The 16,728-nt window shown below is 46.4% G+C and overlaps 1 protein-coding gene and 1 long non-coding RNA gene across 14 annotated transcripts in view; one reads left to right on the top strand and one right to left on the bottom strand.

The window, feature by feature from the left end:
- LOC138365532 (uncharacterized) overlaps positions 1–16,728 on the bottom strand; it is a 565,144-nt gene that overhangs the window by 179,827 nt on the left and 368,589 nt on the right. The window lies entirely within an intron of this gene.
- Positions 4,422–16,728, top strand: part of LOC123772554 (homeobox protein, cut) — a 589,385-nt gene continuing 577,078 nt past the window's right edge. For 4 of the 13 annotated variants that reach the window (XM_069325902.1, XM_069325901.1, XM_069325905.1 and 1 more), the window contains exon 1: positions 4,424–5,267. In XM_069325902.1, the coding sequence (XP_069182003.1) occupies positions 5,124–5,267 (144 nt within the window). In that variant the 5' untranslated portion in view covers positions 4,424–5,123. Of the gene's footprint in view, positions 5,268–16,728 lie in introns of all 13 variants that reach the window. The other 9 variants (XM_069325906.1, XM_069325910.1, XM_069325904.1 and 6 more) reach the window with 7 other exon arrangements.

Below are 16,728 nucleotides of genomic sequence, written 5' to 3'. Positions count from 1 at the left end.
TACGGGCTCACCATAGCCCGTGCTACTTGGAACTTTTTGTTCCATGTAGCGAATCTTTAACAACAAGAACATAAAGTAGCAGACGGCACACAGCATCAAACATAGAGCTCAACAGCTTCGGAAATCTTGTCTAAAGACGATAGCCGGTTGAGAGGCGGGTATCGAAGAGCTGAAGCACAACCTTCCCAGCAAGCCCAGTTAGGTAAGCCGGCGCGTGTCAACCCTCCGAGCGATAATACGCTCTCCTCACTATAACCAGTTGTAAGATACGAACCGGGGCCTACACACCAGCCCCACTCCTGTGCCAGGTAGGTTACGGGCTCACCATAGCCCGTGCTACTTGCCCCGCTCCTGTGCCAGGTAAGTTAGGGGCTCACCATAGCCCATGCTACTTGGAACTTGTTCCGAGTATTAGTAGTAGGCATCCATCAGTCTCAGGAGACTATGGAGTTGCGCTCTGGTTGTCGGTCTGGAGTGGCCTCACCAGGGCGCAAAGCCAGGGTAGGTTGATACGGGGGAGAAGCTGTTACCCAGGCAGCAGGTGAATAAAAAATAACAACAGCCAACACACGCTGGTATTGGGGTTGGGTTAGTACAGCCGTACGGACGCTTCCTGGGACTAATGAGCACGAGGCTCCACAGGTGAGGTCTGTTCGCTTCTGGTTGAGCGAAAGCACTTCAAATTTGACGCTTGTTAAGTTGTGAGAACAGATTGGGGATAGTCACGCTAGGCCACGGCTCCCGCTCGGACGCCCAGCCACGGCTCCCGCTCGGACGCCCGGCCACGGCTCCCGCTCGGACGCCAGGCCACAACTTCTCGAGCATACACTGGCTGAGCAGTATTCGTCGTGTGGTGCATATACAACAGTGTCGTTTGTGTATGATTAGTATACTCTCCGGTTTGTTTGTGGTCTAAGCATGATCAGTATACTCTCCATTCGGATTATGGCTTCTGTATGACAAATATACACTCGCTGATTCGCCAATGGTCTGTGTATGAACCGTTAGTTAGCCTGGTTACTGTTGACATGCTCAACATAGAACATCTTTTTGCCATGTTATTTAGGATCTCTTGTTGCTAAATGTGACGTACTTTACGCAACATACGCACACTGGTATGGTGGCATCTCGACCTCACAGTATACGCGCTTCTGTATCCATACCACTGCGGATAAGCATTGTTGCAGTACAATGGGATCTAACCTGCGTCCCTGAGGGGCTTAGGGACGCGCACTTGGATTATGGCATCGGATCCTTGTGAGTCAAGTTGTACTGCTGGTGCAGATGTGTTTAGTCCCATCAGGGTCCAGTCGGTTGTGCTCGAGGAGCTCATCTCCGCGGGTTCGATCCCATTGGTGATCAATTTACATACTGGAGTTTTGCGTGAATATCAAGCGTTATATTGGCCTGGTCCTGGATTTATATTTCCCCCTTATGTGGTCACCCTTGATAACGCATTTTAAACGAAAGCGTTTGGGCTCTGGGGGAATGACGAGATCTCTGAGGCTCGAAGGAAAGAGTAAAATGACATATGGTCTTATCTTGCCACCATAATTTTTTTTTCGGCGGGAAGGGGGGGGGGTGTACACAATTTATTAGTTACACTATAGATTGGCCACAGAAACAGAGCAACAAATACAATATTTTTCTAATAACGGGAGGGAACCAGGGGTGTAGTGGGCATCTCCTCTCTGGACCGCCACACTAATACGCTGGAAAAGAATGCTGATTTTCTCAAAATCAGTTGATTGATTGATGAAGATTAAGCCACCCAGGAGGTGGCACGGGCATGAATAGCCCGTAATAAAATCAGTTGTTTTGTTGAGCCTAAAGTAAACTATGCGCTACCTTAATCAAGATGAGTGTGAGGTGTAAGGCAGGTGTGGAGGGAGGGGTAAGGCAGGTGTGGAGGGAGGGGTAAGGCAGGTGTGGAGTGAGGGGTAAGGCAGATGTCGAGTGAGATGGTGTGAAATGTAAGATCACTTAACAGCTGTAGAGCGTAAAAGTTTAATATGTATAACACACATATTTACAAGTGTGTGTAAATATGAAGCCAGCCAGATGTAGAGTGTGTGTAAATATGAAGCCAGCCAGATGTAGAGTGCGTGTAAATATGAAGCCAGCCAGATGTAGAGTGTGTGTAAATATGAAGCCAGCCAGATGTAGAGTGCGTGTAAATATGAAGCCAGCCAGATGTAGTGTGCGTGTAAATATGAAGTCAGCCAGATGTAGAGTGTGTAAATATGAAGCCAGCCAGATGTAGTGTGTGTGTAAATATGAAGCCATCCAGATGTAGTGTGTGTAAATATGAAGTGAGCCAGATGTAGAGAGAGACAAACATCGCAGGAGGACACAGGCTGACCAGATGTGGAGTAGGAAAATTAGTAAGAAATGCTATATAAGGTCAGAATATATAATGAATATGTTTCTGTGAAAGAGGGAGAATATAAGGTTCAGGAAGACGGTCAGTGGTAGGGAGGAAGATGTACGTATAAGGAAGACTCGCTGTGGAAGAGATAGGGAAAATTGGCGGCAGTAGAGAGGAGAGGGAGAGAGATAAGGGAAACCTTGATATACCAGAGATGGAAAACAGAGATGTGTAAGATGCGCTGTGGAAGCTTGCGAAGGGAAAATAGAGATAAGGAGGAAGCGAGGTGATATAAGGATATTAGGAAGTATATTAGGACGCGAGGGGATAACGATATTAGGAAGCGAGGGAGGATAATAGGAAGCATATTAGGAAGGGAGGGGTTATAAGGATGTAAGGGAGCGAAGGGATATAAGGAAATTAGGAAGCAAGAGGATATAATGAAATTAGGAAACGAGGGGATATAAGGATATTAGGAAGAGAGTGGATATAAGGATATTAGGAAGAGAGTGGATATAAGGATATTAGGAAGCGAGGGGATATAAGAATATTAGGAAGCATATTCAGAAGCAAGGAGGAAATAAGGAAAAGGAAGGATATAAAGATAAGGAGTAAATACGACGATACAGAACGAGGATAAGGAAGGATATATAAGGATAAAGAAGACGGCTTGTAGAATATATCGTCAAAGTAGAGTTCATAGGCGCCAGTAGTTCACAGTGCGTAGAGTTAGCGACACGGGTAGATGTAGAGTTAGTGACGCGGGAACATGTAGAGTTAGCGACACAGGAACATGTAGAGTTAGCGACGCGGGAACATGTAGAGTTAGCGACGCGGGAACATGTAGAGTTAGTGACACGGGAACATGTAGAGTTAGCGACGCGGGAACATGTAGAGTTAGTGACACAGGAACATGTAGAGTTAGTGACGCGGGAACATGTAGAGTTAGTAACGCGGGAACATGTAGAGTTAGCGACACGGGAACATGTAGAGTTAGCGACACGGGAACATGTAGAGTTAGCGACACGGGAACATGTAGAGTTAGCGACACGGGAACATGTAGAGTTAGCGACACAGGAACATGTAGAGTTAGCGACACGGGAACATGTAGAGTTAGCGACACGGGAACATGTAGAGTTAGTGATACGGGAACATGTAGAGTTAGCGACACGGGAACATGTAGAGTTAGCGACACGGGAACATGTAGAGTTAGCGACGCGGGAACATGTAGAGTTAATAACGCGGGAACATGTAGAGTTTGCGACACGGGAACATGTAGAGTTAGTGACGCGGGAACATGTAGAGTTAGTGACGCGGGAACATGTAGAGTTAGTGACGCGGGAACATGTAGAGTTAGTGACGCGGGAACATGCAGAGTTAGCAACACGGGAACATGTAGAGTTAGTGACGCGGGAACATGTAGAGTTAGCGACGCGGGAACATGTAGAGTTAGTGACGCGGGAACATGTAGAGTTTGCAACACGGGAACATGTAGAGTTAGTAACGCAGGAACATGTAGAGTTAGCAACACGGGAACATGTAGAGTTAGTGACGCGGGAACATGTAGAGTTAGCGACGCGGGAACATGTAGAGTTAGCGACGCGGGAACATGTAGAGTTAGCGACGCGGGAACATGTAGAGTTAGTGACGCGGGAACATGTAGAGTTTGCAACACGGGAACATGTAGAGTTAGTAACGCAGGAACCTGTAGAGTTAGTGACACAGGAACATGTAGAGTTAGCGACACAGATAGATGTAGAGTTAGCGACGCAGGAATATGTAGAGTTAGCTACACGGGAACATGTAGAGTTAGCGTGGACATGGACACGGGAACGTGTAAAGTAAGAATCCCATGTTGACGGATGACGGAGAGTGTATAGTGACGGATGACAGAATCTGGAGAGATAGGATATTGTCCAGGATGTCATCCACATGTTCGTAGAACTTGTATATGGGATGTGCGTGCGTGTGTGTGTGTGTGTGTGTGTGTGTGTGTGTGTGTGTGTGTGTGTGTGTGTGTGTGTGTGTGTGTGTGTGTGTGTGTGTTTGGAAGGCATGTGGCGTTCGGTATTAGGCAGCGAGCAGCGGTGGTGGCGGCGGCAGCGGCGGGTGTGTGTGTGTGTGTGGTGTGGGCGGCTGAGAGGAAGAGAGTGTGTGCGGTGTGATACATGGGCGGCAATAAATGAGTGTGGTGAGGAGGTGGCCGGGCGGCCCGCCCCGCCGCCGCCCTCTGCACCAATGGTGGGCGGCGAGGTGCCAGGCTCCGCCCCCTGCCCTGGCCGCCAGGGGGCAGCAGCGGGCGACTATGGACTAGCGGCGTTAGCGAGCGCGAACCAACAAGTCGACTCCAGTCTGAGAGAGACCCTCTCGCAGCGCACACAACGCCGTGTGTCGCCGCTGTGCCACAGTGTGTGTGTGCCAGACGCGCGTGCAGTGTGTGTGTGTCGGGCGGCCTGTACTAGTGTGACGTGGTGCCCCGTGTGTTGGCACCCCCAGGTGACCATCACTACTCTATCCCCCCCCCCCCCCCCCCCCCCCCCTGTGACAACACTTAAGTGACAACTGTGTACGACATGCAGCACGCCCGCTGATAACTGCTGTGACTACTGCTGCTGCTTCTGCTGCTACGCAGCGCCAAACAGTCGTGAAGGTGGCAGCGTCTGAGGGGAGTTCAGCCCCGGAGGTGGGCGGCGGGTGGGTGGGTGCGGGCGGATTGGGCGGTTTCACCGTGGCTCCTCACCCTCTCCTGGGCAGCATGGCGGCGCCAGGGCCTGACGCCCAAGGCGGCGCGGGGGGCGACACCCCCGGCAAGGACATGGCAGCCCTACACAATTTCCAATCCATGGATTGGCTCTTCAAGAAGGAACGAATCTTCCTCCTGGCTCAGTTCTGGCAACAGGTACGTGGAGGGTCACGGCAGTGCCAGGCTGACCGTGGCACTGGTGGCACTACCCTAGTCCCGAGCCGGGCACGTGGAGGACGCCCACCACACCCACACTATACCGTCCCTCTATGACACTATGTATAAACAAGTTCTCTACTATCTTCATCCTAAGGAACGTGATAGTATGAAAATATTATTTATTTCCCCACGTTGTCATTACCAAAGTTTGAAGCAAGATTTGCGTTGATGTCTTGCTTAAGTGCAAGCGTTAGTACCAACCCCGGCGTGTTCATAGCAAAACAACAGTGACCACTTATTTAGCCACTTGGGTTAAGTGACACAAGTCTTGGGAGATCAATGCCTCTGCAACACAACACCCTCATCCACCCCTGGCATCACCCTCATCCACCCCAGGCATCACCCTCATCCACCCCTGGCCTCACCCTTCCCACCTAACACTCCGCATCGAAATTTCCGCGCGCGTTGGGTGCGTGCTGGTGGCAGGTGGGTGGCCAGGAGCCTCGGGGACACCGCCTGCCAGCGTGTTCTTCTGTCGGGGGAGCGAGGGAAGGCGCCGACGGCGGCCGAGGGGGTCAGTGTGACCACGCTGACGAGGATGTGTGTCACGAATATTGGGTTCCAGCATTCCGTCGTGTTTCGTTATATATAAAATATATATATATATATATATATATATATATATATATATATATATATATATATATATATATATATATATATATATATATATATATATATATATATATCAGTTGTCACGTTACGAAATGCATGTTGTCTTAACCCTATTTCCGTTGCGTAATCTTCAAAGTGCCCCGATAACTTTCGTCACCACCTAAACGTACCTAATTCTAAACATCCCTTATGTTTGGGTAGTTTATAATGAACACTCTTAGGAACTCACAGCAGCGGGTTACCTCGTCTCAGTCGCCTCACTGCTCAAACGAGCGTTAAATGTCGAGAGGGGGAGACGATCTGGCCAAACTTAACCCCGTCGCCTGCCACGATCGACACCCCCAGCAACGAACACATGTCGATCAATCTCAAAAAAAAAAAATAAAAAAAAAATACAAAATCGTCGGTTGCCATGATCGGATAGCAGGGGATTCCTGGTATAAAAGTTAAAAGTTGACGTATAGGGAGTGTAAACTTGACGGGGATACTTTTAATACTCTTGATTCGCATTGTCATGTACCGGAAGAAGCAGTATATGAAGACCTCTCGTGTATGTAGAGTCATGGAGCCGAGGTATGCTGGGAGTAGAGCTGACACAGTCAGAGGTAGTGCCGTGGAGAAGTGGTATGCTGGGAGTGTAACTAACACAGTCAAGAGGAACTAGAATCACCAATAGAAGCAGAAAGCTGTACCACAGACGTTATCAACGATAGCAATTATTTTCGTGAAAAGAGAATATACTCTACTGTGATAAGTGATCATGTCGTTCATGCGTCCGTGTAACTGGTGCCACAGTTGCTGTGGCACTGTGCAGGAGACACAGAGCGACGGGGCTCTGCATAGTTGCTCATCTCCATTAGATAGATAACTCAAGTCCCGGGAAATTTTATTGGAAATTAAATGGACATACAATAAAAGTTTTTCCTCAAAGTAGAAAAATGTTGTTGTCAAAAACGTATCATGCAGTTCATCAGTTGCTTATGCTAAGTACTCTGTGTTTGAAGCTAATCAATAAACAAGCGCATCTTGTTTATTGATTAGCAAGCTGAACAGTCTACAACTGAATCGTAGACCGATTGAAAAACAGTCTTCGATTCTACGATAACAGTAAATATTACCATATTTACGATACGACAACAGTAAATATTAATCATTTACAACGACTAACATTTACACTAAGAGAAATTCATTTAGAATTAGGGTATCGTCAATCTTGCTTTCATGAACATTCAAATGCAAATCAATACATAATAATATGTAACAAAAACAAAATCAATATAAGATAATAATATTAACCAAATCGAATGTAACACAACTTGCGTGTTAACTAGTTAAATTAAGTCTTAATATAGCTTTCGTGGTTATCAAGGAATCACAACCTCTATCAATCTATTAGCTTGATCGTAAGTGATGTTTTGGGAGATGGTGAGTTAAGTAGGGTTGAAAGGGACTATATGTCTAGAGAGAGAGAGAGAGACCCCCCTCCTAGCAAACGATGCCCCTAGCGGCAGAGCGTACGCGAGAGCACACGCAACCCCTAGCGTTAGAGCGCACGCGAGAGCACACGCAAACCCTTGTTTCAACTAAGACGCTAATAGTTCGTAGCTTATAGACGTGAGTAGAGTGGTACGTTGCCTGCCAGAGTTATGGAATGATTGGTTCGGCGGGTACTTTACCTCTGGTGGGGATCTCTATATTTTTCGGTTTTATATTAATGTGCTTTGTCTCTGCTAGTCCACACCTAGCAAGGGCTATGGCAGGGGTGAACTACATCTAGCAAGGGCTATGGCAGGGGTGAACTACATCTAGCAAGGGCTATGGCAGGGGTGAACTACATCTAGCAAGGGCTATGGCAGGGGTGAACTACATCTAGCAAGGGCTATGGCAGGGGTGAACTACATCTAGCAAGGGCTATGGCAGGGGTGAACTACATCTAGCAAGGGCTATGGCAGGGGTGAACTACATCTAGCAAGGGCTATGGCAGGGGTGAACTACATCTAGCAAGGGCTATGGCAGGGGTGAACTACATCTAGCAAGGGCTATGGCAGGAATAATCCATGTTCTGCAAAAGAATCATGACATAATGACTAACAAGGGATGGTCCACCTCCAATAAGGGCCATAAATAGTGGTCCATCTCTTGCAAGGGCCATAAATAGTGGTCCATCTCTTGCAAGGGTCATGAGTAGTGGTCCATCTCTTGTAAGGGCCATTTACGAGTTGTGACCCCCCTTCCCTACAAGGGCCATAACTAGCATAACAAGACTGGTGGTCCACCCACCACTCCTGTCCAAACTGTGGGAAGAGGCTGGTAAGACACAAATTTGAGGTTAGGGGAGTAAATTTACAGACATATAATTTTCCCCCCTGACTCGGGACTATTAACTCCCTAACCATGACAATACAGCGAACCCAAACCTTCATTTTTAACAGTCTCAGGCAAAATAGATTAAATATTAACAATATTGCGTAACTGTGATATACCTTTACCCCTCTTCACCCTACGCCAGACTGAAAATAAAAAAATCATAAATAAATTGACATGTAGTGACCTAGGGCGTATGGAGGATTTCAGAACAGCGTCGGTACACCAAAGGTGGCTACTGATTCTAAATTAAAAATGGAGTAACAGCCGGGGCTCCCGACGACAATCGTGGCCGTTAGCGACACTCTACCCACCAATCATCGTGACGAACGTTGCTGCTCGGCCGTATGCTGAAACCCCACCTTAAGTGCTGCTTAACACTTGTACTCAGACTCAACACAAAATTATTAGACCCAAATTGCGGGTTCATTTCTGAATTATTATTTTCCAGGCGCAAAGTTTAGTGTGGATCGAATTCTCGTGGAAGCTGGTTTGATCTTACGCTGTATGTGTGTGTGTGTATGTGTGTGTGTGTGTGTGTGTGTGTGTGTGTGTGTGTGTGTGTGTGTGTGTGTGTGTGTGTGTGTGTGTGTGTGTGTGTGTGTAGCTCCAATATGTGAGTACTTTATATATCATAGATCACAAAAACCCACGTAATAGTATGTATGGAACATGAGAAGCAGTGAGGTTGCAACTTCGAAAAAAACTTGGAAATAATCTGTACCAGAACTACACTAATGAACAGGTTGGTGATACCTGAAGGGGAGGTGCTGGTGTTCTGAAACCTTCATTAATACTTACCGCTACAACTGTTACAAAACTGGGCTACTTTATGTTACTTTTTTCAGCGACGAAGATGATGACGTAAGCATTGTGTGTACTACTGGCGATAGGACTCTCTCTCTCTCTCTCTCTCTCTCTCTCTCTCTCTCTCTCTCTCTCTCTCTCTCTCTCTCTCTCTCTCTCTCTCTCTCTCTCCTCGCGATCACACAAGTCCCCGTTAGCCTGTGACTGAATTATATTATAAGATGGTCCAAACTATCGATTCGGATTGCAAAGTTTTCCGTAACACGTTGCTACCGCTGTCGCGTTGTGGCAACCGCTGCGGCAGCTGCGGTCTATGCCGCTGATCTTCCCGCTGTTGCTGCTGCTGCTGCTGCTGCTGATCGCCGCTCGTGTTGGTGGTGGTGATGCTTGAGGCTTGTATCCTGGTGGTCCTGGTAGTGGTGGTGATCCTGCCGCTGGAGGTGCTAGTGGGGTTGAACCTGATGCCGCTGCTGGAGGTGGTTGTGCTGCTGGAGGTGGTTGTGCGCTGTTAGTGCTGTCAATGCCCTTCAACGGATGCTACTGCAGCAATGTGATACACTTTCAGTTTTTCTCTCCGCGTTTTTATTTTTTTATTTGATATTTTTTTTAGGTGGAACCAGAATTGGTGGAATTAATTAGTTTATTGGTCGTATGTGTTATTTTGGCTTAATTAAAAAAAAACAGGTAATAATTCAAATTACTCAACACTGTCCCGTCTAGATGGTTATTCATGTACTGTATCCACCAGTAATATGTATACAGCTGTAGGCGCATACATTCGTGTCTACATGTTAAGTGTGTTATACGCATTTTTTGGCGTACGAGTGCGTGTATGCGTGTATGGTAGATGACCTCTATTTACTCCTTGCTATATCTGACGCTAAAAAAAATAAAATTGTACATTCCAGTCAGTTGTGAAGTTTGATGAATGTGTTGACACGTTGATCAAATAAGCCGCCTTCCACCTAAGCATTCGCGTTTTTCTTATTGATCTGTTCTTTTATCACCCCTTCTCACTTTCCTCCCTATTACGGTATTTGTCCGTCCCTGCCATTGTTTAGTGGGAGTTATCCGGGATTATCTATGTCGTCCCTGCTCTCAATCCCGTTATCCCAGCTACTGAGAGTCATTCCTTTATTGCGTATTTTTTTCCCCCTTATTTTCTGTCGTCTTTTCCCGTATTTTCAGATAATTTTTTTGTCTTTCCCGTATTTCATAACGTGTTACCAACATGAGTAGCGGACTGGTTGACGTGATCAGCTGTTATGACACCACTTGTTTATGTCATGTTGTTTTTCCTATGTTTGCGTGTGTTTATTTTACACGATAACTATAAAACATGTGATTTATGTGAAGAGCTTCATTGCTTAAACGGTAATATATATATATATATATATATATATATATATATATATATATATATATATATATATATATATATATATATATATATATATATATATATTATTAAATTTAATACGCTTGTTTAAATATATAGGTTATTAATTCGAAACACGTGAATAAATATCTGAATGAAAATTAAACTTAATATTTTAAAATACTTAAAACTAAATTAGATAACATAATTTTTCCAAAAGTCAAATTTTTTTAGGGCAATAACCATCACCTGTAATAAAGTTAAATACAAATATTTATATAGTTAAACTGCCAGAGAAGAATATATCCGCCGGCAGATATATTCTCTCCCCCCCTTTGCCAAAAGGGGTAATATCAGCGGCGATTATCCAATTATCAGTTAACAAAATATGCGCCCCCATACAAATCTGAGTAATCCGTCGCTTGGCCTGACTCATCTCCGGGCCGATCAAATTATCAGCGACTGCACTCGGCCAGTGAGTTACCACAATGTTTCGGGCAGCGAGGGGAGGGAGGAGGGAGAGAGCGCCGCGCTCCGCGATACGTCGAAGTTCAATATATTGCACGCGCTAAATTGCAATTCTGATCAATCGTTCAGAAAAAACGATTCAATCGCGATTTATTTAAATAAAATCGATAAAAACGATTTATCAATCGCTCTTAAAAAAAAATTGATAAAAATATCGCTGAACATAAAACACTAAGAAATGTCGGTACTTCCATAAACATTTTATATATATTAAAAATATCACAATTCATATTTGCTTGACTACTATGTTTATATATGATTTTCTTCACCGATAATTTTTCTTTTAATTTTCGAAATAGAAATAACAATTCGGCTATTAATCTCCATAGGCCTAATTAAAACTATATTTTAGATTTTGATCAGACCTATGGAGATTAATAGCCAAATGAGTTTAGTAAATCTTTAAATGCTTTTTCGAACTATGCAGCGTTAAACAACTGTCGAATATCAATGGTAGTTACGTGATGGGACAATGCTATTACTTATGAGGCGTTGATGGTGTATTATAGTGTTGGAGGCGTTGATGGTGTATTAATACACCATCATACACACCAAGTGCTAGAAGCGTTGATGGTGTATTAGTGTTGGAGGCATTGATGGTGTGTTAGTGTTGGAGGCGTTGATGGTGTATTAGTGTTGGAGGCGTTGATGGTGTATTAGTGTTGGAGGCGTTGATGGTGTATTAGTGCTAGAGGCGTTGATGGTGTACCAGTGTTGGAGGCGTTGATGGTGTGTCAGGCTTGGCAGCGTTGATGGTGTGACAGGCTTGGCAGCGTTGATGGTGTGTCAGGCTTGGCAGCGTTGATAGTGTGTCAGGCTTGGCAGCGTTGATGGTGTGTCAGGCTTGGCAGCGTTGATGGTGTGTCAGGCTTGGCAGCGTTGATAGTGTGTCAGACTTGGCAGCGTTGATGGTGTGTCAGGCTTCATAGCGTTGATGGTGTGTCAGACTTGGCAGCGTTGATGGTGTGTCAGGCTTGGCAGCGTTGATGGTGTGTCAGGCTTCATAGCGTTGATGGTGTGTCAGGCTTGGCAGCGTTGATGGTGTGTCAGGCTTCATAGCGTTGATGGTGTGTCAGACTTGGCAGCGTTGATGGTGTGTCAGGCTTGGCAGCGTTGATGGTGTGTCAGGCTTCACAGCGTTGATGGTGTGTCAGGCTTGGCAGCGTTGATGGTGTGTCAGACTTGGTAGCGTTGATGGTGTGTCAGGCTTGGCAGCGTTGATGGTGTGTCAGACTTGGTAGCGTTGATGGTGTGTCAGACTTGGCAGCGTTGATGGTGTGTCAGACTTGGCAGCGTTGATGGTGTGTCAGGCTTGGCAGCGTTGATGGTGTGTCAGACTTGGTAGCGTTGATGGTGTGTCAGGCTTGGTAGCGTTGATGTTGACGTTGTGACAGTGGTGAGAGTAATAACATTGTGTCAATGTAAGAAGCGTAGATGTCATGTCAATGTTGACAGCGTTGACGGAGTGCCAGTGTTATCATCACTGAGGGGATGCGAGCGTTGCCATACGCTGGCACCGTAAGCGTTGACGCCCCAGCGGAGTCATATGGGAGAATGCTTCACTATTTCCTGTCTTTGTTACGGCACTGTGCCATCTCAAGGCTTTGTGGGTGAGGCACTGTGCCATCTCAAGGTTTTTTGAGTGCGGCACTGTGCCATCCCAAGGTTTTTTGAGTGCGGCACTGTGCCATCTCAAGGTTTTTTGAGTGCGGCACTGTGCCATCTCAAGGCTTTTTGAGTGCGGCACTGTGCCATCCCAAGGCTTTGTGAGTGCGGCACTGTGCCATACCAAGGCTTTTTGAGTGCGGCACTGTGCCATCCCAAGGCTTTTTGAGTGCGGCACTGTGCCATCCCAAGGCTTTTTGAGTGCGGCACTGTGCCATCCCAAGGCTTTTTGAGTGCGGCACTGTGCCATCCCAAGGCTTTTTGAGTGCGGCACTGGGCCATCTCAAGGCTTTGTGAGTGTTTGGTCCACCAGGCTGTTGCTTGGAGCGGTCCGCAGGCCCCATATATCCACCACAGCCCGGTTGGTCCGGCACTCCTTGGAGGAAACTATCTAGTTTCCTCTTGAAGATGTCCATTTATACCCATTTATACTTAATACTTAAAAGAAAATTAGATTATTAGATATTATTATTCTTCAGTAAAATGAGAACACCCGCGTTCGCGTCAGACTGATATCTTGCTACGAGTTAGAAGATAGCCAGAGTGCTATCGTTGATAGCACAGTGCGCTGGACGATAGTTCAGATGAAGATACTGTGTACTAATGGGGGTTATCTTGAGATGATTTCGGGGCTTAGCGTCCCCGCGGCCCGGTCCTCGACCAGGCCTCCTTATTTGTTACACACACACACCCCAGGAAGCAGCCCGTAGCAGCTGTCTAACTCCCAGGTACCTATTTACTGCTAGGAGAACAGGGACATCAGGGTGAAAGAAACGCTGCCCATTTGTTTCAGCCTCCGCCGGGGATCGAACCCGGAACCGGTTAGGGGTAATGTAAGTTGAAGAGCCATAAGTTGAGGGGAGCATGAACTGACGAGAGCCTGAGTTAACAAGAGCGTGAGTTAACAAGAGCCTGAGTTAACAAGAGCGTGAGTTAACAAGAGCCTGAGTTAACAAGAGCGTGAGTTAACAAGAGCGTGGGTTAACAAGAGCGTGGGTTAACAAGAGCGTGGGTTAACAAGAGCGTGGGTTAACAAGAGCGTGGGTTAACAAGAGCCTGTGTTAACAAGAGCGTGAGCCTCAACACAGACCAAGGGCGGCGCCTGACAGCCGAGTGGACAGCGCTTCGGATTCGTAGTCCTGAGGTTCCGGGTTCGATCCCCGGTGGAGGCGGAGACCTACAGACCAGATCGGTCCCGGAGAAGCAAGACCAACATCATCAAACTGCTGCAACTTGTGGTCAGCGTCGAGGCGCGTCTGCTGTACGACTGTCGGACACGTGCTCGCAACTGCTGCTCGACATGTGTGACACACGCACGCAACTGCTGCTCGACATGTGTGACACACGCACGCAACTGCTGCTCGACACGTGTGACACACGCACACAACTACTGCTCGACACGTGTGACACACGCACACAACTGCTGCTCGACACGTGTGACACACGCACACAACTGCTGCTCGACACGTATAAGAAACAGGGAAGCAGCTGTCGCTTGATATGTAAGATACACACATACCGTATCTCGCCTTGCAGTGATTCCGAGGATCAACGTCTCCGCGGCCCGGTCGTTGAGCAGGTTGGTGGTCTGGTCAACCAGACCACCAACCAGGACGCGGTTACTCGTAGCCTGATGTATGAATCACAGCCTAGTTGATCAGGTATCCTTTGGGGGACTGTTTATAGAGTTCTCTCTTGAACACCGTGAGTGGCTGGTATGTTAGGCTTTTTATGTTGCGGGAGTGTTGAAAAGGCTTGGGGCCTTTGATGTTGACAAAGTCTTCTCACCAGCCCGTCCTCCCAAGGTTTCCCAACGCCAAGAAACTGTCGTGCTAAAGCGCCCTATCCTACTCTACCAGAGAACCCAAAACAAAAATCGGGACAGAATGTAAATTTCGCGAGCCGCGACCATTTTCTATTACGACGACGGGCCTTAGGTAAGAGTATACGTCTAAATGCGACGTTCTGTTACGATGACGGGTTGGTCACTCGGCGTGCCCATGGCAACTATGTTAACCAAACCACAACACTAGAAGGTGAAGGGACGACGACGTTTCGGTTTCGACTTCTGGTGTGTGGTCTGGTCAACATACTTTAGCCACGTTATTGTGACTCATCGCCTGCATATGGCACCTGTGCTTTTCAATGGGGTTGTTTTGCACATCCTGCCATGCCTTCTGATCTCATGTGGTGTTATTTCCGTGTGCAGATTTGGAGCCATTGCCTCTAATATTTTTCAAGTTTAAATTTGTATGTATCTCTCTCTCCTGCGCTCCAGAGAATACAGATTTAAACATTTTAATCAGTCTCAGTATTACTAGAAGTTTAGACGTTTTAAAGGAGTCCAGCAGTAAGGGTCCTTTGCACGCTCTCCTGGTGAGCAATTTCTCCAGCTTTCAGTGGAGCGGCAACTGTGCATCAACATTCCACCCTAGAGAGCACTGGTGTCTTGAAAAGTATCCTCGCTGGTACGGCATCTCTTGTTTGAAAAATTCTTGTTATCCAACGTGTCTTTTTTTACAGTCGAAACAGCTACTTCATTGTGATTTTTAAAAGTCAGGTCTTCCGACATTAATTACTCCTAGATCGTTTACATTGCTTTTTCGTTCTATAGTGTGATTTAACCGCGTTTTATATGGTGGTTTCATTTTTCATATTTTCGTTTTTCCCATAGCGCAGGAGCTGGAGATTATCCCCATTATACATCATATTGTTATCTGTTGCTTATTGAAAGACCTAATCTGCATCGGATTGGAGGTTTGCTGTGTCCTGTATGTTGCCTACTCACATAAAAACCCTATAGTGTCATCTACAAATGACGATAAGCTATAGTTTGTGTCCTTGTTCATGTCCGATATGAGAATCAGAAAGAGTCCTGGAGCAAACACAGTGCCCTCGGGGACTGAGCTTTTCACCGTGGATATTACGGATTTAACTTTGCTGATTCTTACACTTTGGATTCTGTTAGGAAAATAAAGATCCATCTTCCTGTTTTTCCCTTAATTCCTCTGGAGCGCATTTTGTGTGCAATATAACACCATCTTGAGATTATCTTGAGTTGATTTCGGGGCTTTAGTGTCCCCGCGGCCCGGTCCTCGACCAGGCCTCCACCCCCAGGAAGCAGCCCGTGACAGCTGACTAACACCCAGGTACCTATTTACTGCTAGGTAACAGGGGCATTCAGGGTGAAAGAAACTTTGCCCATTTGTTTCTGCCTCGTGCGGGAATCGTACCCGCGCCACAGAATTACGAGTCCTGCGCGCTATCCACCAGGCTACGTGGCCCCGTGACCATGGTGACATTCGTCGAAAGCTTTTGCGAAATTTGTGTTCATTACATCAACGTTGTGCTTGTTTTCCATGGTAGTTAGGGCCATGTCATAGTGATCCAGCAACTGTGAGAGACAGAAGCGCCCTGTTCTGAACCCGTGTTGTCTAGCGTTATGTACATGTTGTGTTTCTGTGTGATTCATGATCTTACTTCTCAGCACTCCTTCAAAGATGTTTATGGTGTGTGATGCACTGTTGCTTGACATGTTAGAGACACACACACTATTGCTGCTTGACATGTATGACACACACACTACTGTTGCTTGACATGTTAGAGACACACACACTACTGTTGCTTGACATGTTAGAGACACACACACTATTGCTGCTTGACATGTATGACACACACACTACTGTTGCTTGACATGTTAGAGACACACACACACTACTGTTGCTTGACATGTTAGAGACACACACACTACTGTTGCTTGACATGTTAGAGACACACACACTACTGTTGCTTGACATGTTAGAGACACACACACTACTGTTGCTTGACATGTATGACACGCACACAACTGTTGCTTGACATGTATGACACGCACACAACTGCCGCTTGACATGTATGACACGCACACAACTGCCGCTTGACATGTATGACACGTACACAACTGCCGCTTGACATGTATGACACGCACATAACTGCCGCTTGACATGTATGACACGCACACAACTGCCGCTTGACATGTATGACACGTACACAACTGCCGCT

The sequence above is a fragment of the Procambarus clarkii genome, chromosome 17 (genome assembly GCF_040958095.1).
Source record: "Procambarus clarkii isolate CNS0578487 chromosome 17, FALCON_Pclarkii_2.0, whole genome shotgun sequence".
In the NCBI taxonomy this organism is placed as follows: Eukaryota; Metazoa; Arthropoda; class Malacostraca; order Decapoda; family Cambaridae; genus Procambarus; species Procambarus clarkii.
The sequence above is the reverse complement of the archived record's forward strand: the minus strand, read 5'-3'. Positions and strand labels throughout refer to the sequence as shown.